Source organism: Eschscholzia californica, unplaced genomic scaffold (genome assembly GCF_041429995.1).
Source record: "Eschscholzia californica isolate CP2 unplaced genomic scaffold, dmEscCali1.0.p SCAF_262, whole genome shotgun sequence".
Taxonomy (NCBI): Eukaryota; Viridiplantae; Streptophyta; class Magnoliopsida; order Ranunculales; family Papaveraceae; genus Eschscholzia; species Eschscholzia californica.
The window spans coordinates 1,916-12,500 of NW_028238379.1; the positions used below are offsets into that span (position 1 = coordinate 1,916).

The 10,585-nt window shown below is 35.6% G+C and overlaps 2 protein-coding genes across 3 annotated transcripts in view; both read left to right on the top strand.

Moving 5' to 3' along the window:
- The first annotated feature begins 4,604 nt into the window (after positions 1–4,604).
- LOC147553920 (gibberellin receptor GID1C-like) lies at positions 4,605–6,914 on the top strand. The gene is made up of 2 exons (XM_086664700.1): positions 4,605–4,955; positions 5,387–6,914. The coding sequence occupies exons 1-2, from the start codon at positions 4,917–4,919 to the stop codon at positions 6,383–6,385; spliced, it is 1,038 nt and encodes a 345-aa protein (XP_086520826.1). The 5' UTR covers positions 4,605–4,916; the 3' UTR covers positions 6,386–6,914.
- A 1,706-nt stretch (positions 6,915–8,620) lies between these two features.
- LOC147553921 (pentatricopeptide repeat-containing protein At2g30780-like) overlaps positions 8,621–10,585 on the top strand; it is a 4,971-nt gene continuing 3,006 nt past the window's right edge. The window contains exons 1-2 of one of the 2 annotated variants that reach the window (XR_015236292.1): positions 8,621–9,034; positions 9,263–10,524. Coding sequence is in view for 1 of the 2 variants with exons in the window: in XM_086664699.1 (XP_086520825.1) it covers positions 8,621–9,034; positions 9,263–10,393 (1,545 nt within the window). In the remaining variant the exon portion in view is untranslated. Of the gene's footprint in view, positions 9,035–9,262 lie in introns of both variants that reach the window. The other variant, XM_086664699.1, reaches the window with a different exon arrangement.

Sequence of the window (10,585 nt, forward strand, 5' to 3'; positions counted from 1 at the left end):
TTTTGTAAATATTTCTTTGAATTCCTAAAGTGAGAGGTTTTAGAGTTGTATTTATTTACTAGACAGTTTTAACTTTGAATAAATAGTTCTTCATTTGTTGATTAGTGACCGCCATCCTATTCATAACAGTTTGCATGCCTATTAAAACGGCTATAGACAGACATTTTGTTGGAGAAAAATCCGAAATACGCATTCGCTTGTCCAGATATCTGAATAGACACTCAGGACTTGTGCCCATCTTGCCCGAACAAGCTGAGTTAGTGTTTGTCTCCGGCCCGTCCAGACCCATTCCCACCCTCCATCTCAATGAGCAAAACGAATCAACCCCTCATTGTTTGGGATGACTTGTTTGGGATGACTAGAAACCTATCGCTCTCCCTTTTTTCCTTTTGCGTGTGTTGTCAAGTATAAGTTTGGTGAAGGAAATGAAGGTTAGGGTTTAATTTCATATGCTTCCAAATCTTTCACTCTCGACACCAAACCCACCAAAACCGAGTGGCTTTTAGGATGAGATATTTTGAAAGATAAAACCCAATAAACAACACATGTTTCTTAATTTTTTTTTCTTTTCCACTTTGGTCCCTACAAGACTATCTCCTCATTATTAGACATTAGTAGGATATGTGTTTCAATGTGAGACTAACTCCAACATTTTCTTTCCTACTTTGGTCCCTAGAATCCTAAGGCCATGTTTGGCGCGAGCAGGAATGGCGTGGGAATGGAGTGTGATTACTGAGAATTACATTTCAGATCATTGTTTGGCTTGCGAGAATGGTTTGGGTCCGGGAATGTGATTCCCTAAGAAAGGAGTAATAGCAAATCCAGGGGGAGGTGGGTTTGTGATTCCCATTCCCCCGGAATCACATATATTAATATTTATTGACAAATATATGCTTAACAAAATATTGAATTACCAATTTTATTTTTTTGTAGAATCTGATTTTAATAAGTACTATTTATGTTTATGAACAAAATTTAATTTTAGATAAATTTCTATTTAGGTTTACGAACAAAATTTATTTTAGATAAATTTTTATTAAGACATTTATTTATTATCTTTAAATTCTAACCCTTTGATGTATCGTGTTATTATTTCATATCTACGAATTTGAAAAAATAATATTGATTTTAATATATAACAAAGTCGATGTGTATATTTTATGCAAAAAAAAAGTTGATATGTATTTTATGTAGTTTAAGTAAGGGGAAAGTGAACTTTTACAAATATTTACATTCCTATTCCGATAAGAACCAAACACCTAATTAGGAATGTGTCAAGAATCAAATTCCCATTTCTGGTCAAACCAAACATCAAACTACAGTAATCTGATTGTGAGAGATCACGTTACCAGAATATGATTCACAGGAATCACATTCCATTCTCGCGCGCCAAACATGACCCAAAAGACTTCGGTAACCATAGTTTCTGATATCATTAGTGGGTGTGGTTTATATCAATGCAAAGGTAGCTCAAGGCACTCTCCACCACTCATTCCACGACCAATGCAGTACTAAATCAAACTACCACACGAAACTTGTAAGATGTCAGTAAATTTGAACTTTAATACTATTCAATTGTGTGGTTTTGAGTTTCTTTCACGAAAAGAAACACTAGCTCAATAGGTGAAGTTTCACTCAAATTTATAAAACCACTGCTCCTTTTCACAACTAAAGTGTGAATAGCCAATAACCTTTGGTTGAAGTGGTTCGAGACACACTGACAATTCAAAAGAAATAATAATAATAATGTGCGAGTCAACCAAAACTAGCTCGTTATATTAGACAGATTTATGAGATGTGAGACTGTGTAATGTTTTTATGGCCATTAGACAGTTTCATCATGAGCATAAAAATAGTGTAAGAAACAAAAGATTTCCAATTGAGTTTTGTATAATCAAATCACGGGATCATAAAAATTGGATTGCTCAAATTCATTTTGAACAAAACGGATTGTGCAATTCTTTTTGAGACCGAAGGACCAAATCACCAACTTCATAACTTGCCTCAAAAGTAGACAGAATGACCAAATCATAATCAAGTCAGGGGATCAGAAACCTTACTTTAGGTTTTGGACGAGTCGATTCGTGCTCTAGTGCCAATATATGTCTGGGGTCAAAAGAGCTCAACATCCGGGTGATAACAACAATTTAACGGGTGTTATTAGCCGCTTCCTACGAAATAAAGCAATTTGACAACGCTCTAATACGTATCAATGTCTTGAAACGACTATCGTAATCGATTTCAAAAAAAAAAATTATAAGTAGATCCTATTATCTTAAATTTGGACCCCACTTTTGGTATTAATTTCCACGTGTTGATTTATCAGATATGATGGACCAAGAGGTATCAAATATTCAGATGAGACAAAAAACAACGAAGGACCACCACAATTTGCAATCTTTCATTTGGACCATCACTCGATTATTTTAACTTTTTTTTTTTACTGTTCAACATTTGAGTAAGTATTTAGTGGAGACGAAAGTAAATCTTGAATTGGTAAAAATATATTATATATTGTTTTTGGTCAGCGTTTTGGAGAAAGCAAAATAGTTTTCGGGGTGTGAAGACTTGGTCAATTTTGTTTGACAATTTTATTTTGTAAGTTGTTAGAGGAAAATAAAAATAAAAATAAAAATAAAAATAAAAAACTCTCCACCTCACCTCTCTCTCTCTTCACCGCACTTCTCTCTCTCCACCTCATCTTCTCTCTCCCCACAACTCTCTCTCTCTTCTCCGATAGGTCGCCGGCTGAAAATTTTTTCGGCCCGCGACCTGTCGGAGAAGACAGAGAGGTGGAGAGAGAGAGGTGAGGTGGAAGTTTTTTTTTTATTTCCCCTTAAAATTTGTTTCTCCGAAAATTTCTAAAATTTTACACATTCTCTTTAAAATTTCACACTCCGAAAAATATTTAACTTTCCCCAAAGCGCTGTCATTTTTTTTTTATGAACAAGGTTAAAATAGATTATATAAAAAAGAAAATGATTTGACATGTACCTCATTTTATGATTCTAAAAATCTATGTGGCAAAGGTCATTCAAAATTTCTTTTTGTTGATATCCCTGTTTTTATGTATATTTCACTTTCTCTATCTAAAACCTGCCTAAACTAGTGTGGATGTCTGATAGTGTTTTAACTAACTTGGGAATAAAAGAGAGAACCCAAATAAACTTTGAATGATTTTGTAGAAAAACTGTGTTAGTCAAACCCTTTTATATTTAAAGAAGGTTAGTTTAGGTATTAAGATTTATTATATTTTAAGGATTTGTATTTTCTCTCTAGATGTATACAAATGGACTAGATATCTATTAAGATACATTTTAGTTTTTAAGCCCTTTATGGGATTAGGGAGGACAAAAACTGTTATTAGGAGCAGTTTTTTGGTCTATACGCTAAAAATTCTAGTTAATAAGCTCACAAAATATATATTTATAAATATATACTAACATTTTTTTTCTCTTCATAAAAAAAAGTGAATCTGAATGCCAAAATAATATCTATTTGTAAAATCAAAATGTATACAACGCGTTTACATTTTTTTTACTACTGGTGTTTTAGGCGTACAAACTTAACTCACTAGATATAAGTTTTCAGAATTTAGATTATTTTCGTTTTGACTCTCAATTTGTGACCAACTTGACGTTGACCACATAAGTTTGTGACAATTTGTTTTAACTCTAACGGGCAAAACAAATCACATTTTTCCAAAATACCCTAAGAGGCTTAAATTTTTTCGAGAAATACGCTAAGAGCCAAAATTGAATTTATCCCAAAAAATTGTTAAAACATTAATTCCATTTTATCCCCTCTTTTCTCTTTCACTTCATCTCACCTTTCTTCCATTTTATCTCCCTCTCGTTCCACGCCACCTTTCTTCTCTAGCAGAAGGTCATCGATCGATAACCTCTGAGCCTCAACTAATTTATTTTTCTTCTTGTTCTTCTTCTTCAGAGTGTATGTAGGGGTTGAAGTCCTAAACCCAAAAGAGAAATCTCTTCATCTAGAAATCCAAACGAAAAATCTTTTGGTCTGAGTTTCTAAACGAGGAGACCCTTCGTCTAGTTTGGTCTAGCTTAGATCCAAACCAAATCTCAACGAAGAGGAAACCCAAACGAAAGATCTCTTCGTCTGGGTTTCAAAACGAAGGGGAAAATCTCTTCGTCGGAACCAAGAGTGACAATAAGAAAAGAAAAAAAAAATGGAAAGAGGTCTCTTACTGACGTGTTGGGGGCCAAAAGAGAAATATAGTTAAATTGGTTTGACACCTCCTAACGTCAAAAGTCGTACATATAGCGGTTCTATACAAAACCCGGTTACAAAGACAAAACGGTAAACCACCTTCATCCCCGGCCAAACAATGGCATTTGAGTAATTAATCACAATATTGTGGGGTACTTTGGTATTCAAAATCTTTACCGGAGACAGTGGCGTTTGTCGTCATATGAGTTGGCTCAGCCGCACGCAGAAAATCATTTTGTCTTCTTTTATCTCTCTAAAATTAATAAATTAATAATTTACTTTTTAAATTAAATACTACTAAATTATGTAATTATTAGTGGTCCCCACTTAACAGTTTATTTATGCCGTCTGTTTTGTCGTCTCTTCTTCCGTCTTCCTTCCTTATCGTTTGACTTCTCACAACTTCTTCTCTCTCTCCCTCTCTCTCTCTCTCTAAAATTCTTCTCTCTCTACAATAACATTCATTTGCTCTCTGCTTATTGGATCAACTGTTTTTTTTTTTCTGAAGAGTATTGTCCTTTTAGTTCAGAGCTGTGTGAAGGAAGAAGAAGAGAAAGAGAGTATGAGATTGGGTTTGTTTAGTTGTGGGAATACAAGTTCTTTTTGAGATTATTATTATCATCACTGTTTGTTTGCATTAGGGTTTTTCTTTTTGGGTGAAATTTTGAGTAATAAGTTTCATGGCTGCTAGTAATGAAGTTACACTCAATGAAGCAAAGGTAATCAAATGGTTATACCATTTTCTTATTTTTCTCTCATTTTTTCTATTTCTAGCTTCTTTTGATGAATTTGTTTGTGGGTTTTGTTTTAAATTGGACTTCCTTTTAGGAATTTTGAGGTTTATATTCTGGGTATGTGTTTTTCTTGTTTAAATTCCATCTTTTAAAGTCTGGGTTGTGGTTTGATTTGAATACTTTCATCTAAATTTAGGGCTATTCTTACTAATTCAGTCGGGTGGTTGTTTCCCTTATGTTCTGAAATCATTTCTTGGGTGTGTTTAGGGTTTAGAAGGTTGGGTTGTGTTATTTTGATAGAATTGCACTATTTTTAGGGTTCTTAGTTTCTATTATAAAATTTGGGGCATTTTTATGACTTTGAAGTGACCTGGTTAACAAATTTCTGATTTTGTGTTTGCCCTCTATGTATTCAGACAGTAGTACCACTTAACACATGGATCTTGATATCAAATTTCAAGCTTGCTTATAATCTCCTCAGACGCCCCGACGGAACCTTTAATCGTCATTTAGCTGAGTTCCTCGATCGTAAAGTTTCTGCTAATGCAAATCCTGTTGATGGGGTATTTTCTTTTGATGTCATTATCGATCGAGCTACAAACCTTTTGAGTAGAATTTACAGACCAACTATATCTGATGAAGATCAGCCCACCGTAGCGGAGCTTAATCGTCCTCTTGGTAGTGAAGGAATAGTTCCTGTTATAATCTTCTTCCATGGAGGAAGTTTCGCTCATTCGTCTTCTAACAGTGCAATTTACGATACACTCTGTAGACGTCTAGTTAGTAATTGCAAAGCTGTTGTAGTCTCTGTAAGTTATCGACGAGCACCTGAAAATTGTTATCCATGTGCTTATGATGATGGGTGGACAGCTCTTGAATGGGTTCATTCTAGATCATGGCTTCAAAGTGGAAAAGATTCGAAGGTTCATGTTTTCTTAGCCGGTGATAGTTCCGGTGGTAATATGGTTCATCATGTCACAGTGAGAGCATTAGAATCCGAAACTAAAATCTTAGGTAATATACTATTGAACCCAATGTTTGGTGGAATAGAACGAACTGAGTCTGAAAAAAGATTGGATGGGAAATACTTTGTTACAGTTCGAGATCGAGATTGGTATTGGCGGGCTTTTCTTCCCGAAGGGGCAGATAGAGATCATCCAGCTTGTAATCCTTTCGGCCCAAATGGTGTAAGCTTGAAAGGTATCAAGTTCCCTAAGAGTCTTGTCGTTGTTGCAGGTTTAGATCTTGTTCAAGATTGGCAATTAGCTTATGTCAAAGGACTTAAAAAGTATGAACAAGATGTGAAACTAATGTATCTTGAGCAAGCGACAATTGGGTTCTATTTGTTACCTAATAACGATCACTTCTATACAGTCATGGAGGAGATAAAAAGCTTTGTGAGTTCTAACTGTTAATATACTTACATTTCACCTTATACATGACATAAGCTTTGACAATTTACTCGGGGTTAAGTTTTTTTTTTCTTCTTTCGGGTTGATTTGAAGTCTATAGTATCGTCTAGTAGTATTACTTTAATATGCTATCTTTGTGGTGGTAATGGCGATTCGATTGGTGAGTTCGGTATGGAGGAGATATCGGGTTTGGTTGTTTTGGTGCGGAAAATTACTCGGTCCGAAAAATGTATTCATGGGTCCCTCAAGTTTCTGTTTTTCATGTAATTTTCTGATTCTTGAAGCTATTACTACTTATTAGCATGAGCTGTTTTAACATTGGTTTGGCAGCTCTCTTCTAACTTCTGATCATGAAGATGGGATATTTCGAATTCGGGGTTTAAAGGTATGGGCGCCTGATTTGTCGAGATTGTTATCTGGCTAATTATAAGTACTAATTTCGAATACATGTACGATTAAACATTCATGATCTTGTGAATTATATGTTATATAATTGTGTTCTAGTATTAATATAAAAGAAGCTGTTTATTTAGTTCATTGTCTATCTCTTGTTTTGCTATTTCATCAAACTTCATGAACTCTGTCCTCATTTTTTCGGATTTGCTCTTCAAATTAGATCCGTAACGAAGTATAGTAGTCAGGCTCGTGAGTCGGGCCTGGCCCGGTAAGTCCATAGATCTTATATGAGCCGAGGATCAGTTCAGTTGTGTTTCAGTTTGGGCTACTCGAGCCCAATTGTGTTACTCTATTTAATCCCGAAACAAGAACTCGGCCGGAGTTCGCTTTGACCTTTAACTTTGCTTGTCTGTTTGGTCAAGTTTTTGATAACCAAGCTCATGAAATATATATTATGACCCAAATACTATTTCGACAAGAACACTGATGTAAAGAAGTTTATTATAAGATGGGGAACTTTATTTCTCTGAGTGAATAACTTTTAGGATTTCTCTGGAACTTGACAGTCCTGCTCCTTGTCGGCGTTGAATAGTGATTTTCGAGTATCTGTAAGACCTATATTATCAACAATATCTTAAAACATCGAAAATAATCAACTAGGATTTGAGATGGATTTAGTAGGGTTTCGAGGGTCCTCCACCGAAACCCTTGTTATACCCTCGGAAAGATGCTCATGACGTTCAGTCGATAGTTTTCTTTATTGGCTGCCCGTGTACACCTACCGCCACCGGACATAACAATTAGATTGGTGTACAATGGAAAATCCCGAAATACAGAGGATTCTAACCACCAACATCACCATCCTTCAACTGCTGCCATCCTTGGCATCTCTTACAAAGAAAAAATCCTAACCTCCAGCGATGTAGAAAGGAATGGATAACATGTTCGAAAGTGTGGCTTGGTTTTCTATAGTTGCAAATTTTTGACCAAAATCAAATGTGTAGATGACATGGGAGGCTGGGAGCTTATGAGGCTAAAAGGGGTTAAGTGGTAATTGGGAATAACTAGGGGTATACACGAGCCGAGCTCTTCACGAGCTGCTTGAGCTCTGCTCGACTATTGCTCGTGCTCGACTTGAATATTAACGATCACGAGCTTAATACGAGCTCAAAATCAAGCTTGTTTATGTAAACGAGCCGAGCTTGATCATTCTTTAGTGTATCACGAGCTACTCGTGAATATGAATCATTAATCATTATTATTGTATGTGACAAATGATCATTGAAGTATTTTGAAAATTTAGAAAGTTTTCATTTGAAGTATTTTGATAAACGAGCTTAAAAGAATGCGAGCTCGAGCTCGAGGTTGAGCACTTTCAAACTTACACGAACCGAGCTTGAACAAGTGGACAATTACTCGAACGATCTCGAACTCGAGCTCGACAATCAAATACACGAACCGAGCTTGAACATCTTACTACTCGGCTCGGCTCGGCTCGACTCGAGTACACCCCTAGGAATAACTGTAAGTTTAGGTGATACAAAAACGTGAGCCTGTATAAAATTTCCCATTACTACTGATCAAGCTGCGTTAGCAATTTAGATGGTGCCTATAGATCTTCTCGAACTAGCGAAAGCCCCAACCTGTTTTCGGCTTACTTGGTTGCCTTTATATTTTCACGATTCGTAGTCAATTAATCGGAGAAAATCCTCTCGGGTCTCATCTCTCATCTCTCTCTCTCTCTCCCTCATCAAAGGATCGAAGAGAGAGAACGCTACAATTGCAGTAATGGGATTTGATCTTATAACCTTCGAAAAACCCTAGAAATAGACTCATATCACAATGAAGCGTATTTGGAAGATCACAAATGAAGCCAAACCAGAGCTGATTCTGAAGAGATACTTCTCCTCAAACCCATTAATACGTCCTTTCTCCCTCTTAAATAAGAGCTCCAATCCAAGTTTTCTCAGTCAAATCAATGTTCAAACTCGTTTTTTCTGCTCAAATAATTCTAAGAAGATTATTCATCTGTTTACAGAGAGAGTTGGTTCTACTACTGGATTAATTGAACAAGAAAAATTAATCAGGGAAGTAGCAGAAATCAGAGATGAGTTGGTTGATAATATATCTGATTCAGAGAAGATTATTCAAATCTTGAAATTGAAAGATGATTATTTGTCTCAAATTTGTATCTATGGACCTATTTATCTTGTGTTACTTAATCAGTTGAAGTTATGGCCACAATTAGCCCTAGAGGTACCTTTATTATATCAATCTATCAGTTTATTTAGGGCTTTTCTTCATAATACATTGCTTGCTTTGTTTTCTTTGTTATATGAAGAAATTCAATGTGATTGAGGGATGTCATGAAAGTTTAGTGAAAAACCCTAATGGATTAAAGGGTAGAGATTTCATCTATTAGAAAGTTAGTAAAGTTTAGTCAAACAAGTAAAGATTGAATTTTGACATACTTTTAATTTTCAGGTTTTTAATTGGAGAAGGAAACAAGCCAATGATGATAGTTTTGTTATGGAAACGGAAGAATACGCCAAAGGTATAACTATTGCTGGTAGACTTAAGGATATTGATCTCGCTATCAATTTGTTTGTGGAAGCTGCTAGTAAAGGAGTTAAGACAACTTCTACCTATAATGCTCTAATGGGAGCTTACATGTACAATGGTTTAGATGAAAAGACACAAACTTTGTTTAGGGAATTAAAGCGAGACGTAAATTGTAGTCCGACTATTGTTACTTACAACATTCTAATTTCAGTTTTCGGCCGATTAATGTTAGTTAGACATATGGAGGAAACTTTTCAAGAAGTAAATGAGTTGGACCTCTCCCCTAATTTGAATACGTACAATAATCTTATTGCTGGGTATGTTACGGCATGGATGTGGGACGAAATGGAGAAAACGTTCAAAATCCTAGAAAAGGGACCGATTAAACCTGATATTAACACATACTTGTTAATGTTACGAGGTTATGCACATTCATGTCAGCTAGAAAAGATGGAAAAGACTTACGAGTTAGTTAAGCTTTATGTAAATGAGAAAGAAGCACCACTAATCAGAGCCATGATATGTGCTTATTGTAAGAGTTCTGATCTTAATAGGATTAAAAAGATTGAAGCACTAGTGAAACTTATCCCGAAAGAAGATTACCGACCTTGGTTAAATGTTCTATTGATTAGAGTTTATGCACAAGAGAACTTGATGGAGGATATGGAAAGTTACATTGAAGAAGCATTTGAGCGCAAAACTGTTGTAACAAAGATCGGTGTTATGATTGCTATTATAACGAGTTATTTCCGTCGCGATGCTGTGGATAAGTTGGCGAATTTTCTGAAACAAGCGGAATGTGCTGGGTGGAAAATCTGTCGGTCTGTGTTTCATTGTAAGATGGTCATGTTATCAGCACAAAATCGCTTAAATGAAATGGAAAACGTTTTAGACGAAATGGAAAGATGTAACATTGATCCTACGAAGAAAACATTCATAATTATGTACAAGGCATATAGACAGTATGGCCAAAACTTAAGAAAAGATAGAGTATTGGGGGTTATGTGCAAGCATGGGTTTGGTTTACCCGTGGGGGCTCTCTCGTCATCCTAGAACACTCTATTTCATTACGATTAAGCATTCAACTCATGATGTTGATTCAAACAGCACTTGGTGAATCGGATCATTGGGAACGGATTCATTACACATGAAGTAGAGAATTTTGAAGCTCAAATAAAACACGAGTAAGTTATATATCTCTCATATTACCCAGCATTAGGAATATCTTTGATTATTCTTTGTTCT

Excerpts from the sequence above, each read along its gene's own strand:
- LOC147553920 (XM_086664700.1), top strand. The coding sequence starts at position 4,917 with ATGGCTGCTAGTAATGAAGTTACACTCAATGAAGCAAAG. Across the intron at positions 4,956-5,386 it reads TTACACTCAATGAAGCAAAG|ACAGTAGTACCACTTAACAC; the intron begins GTAATCAAATGG and ends CTATGTATTCAG.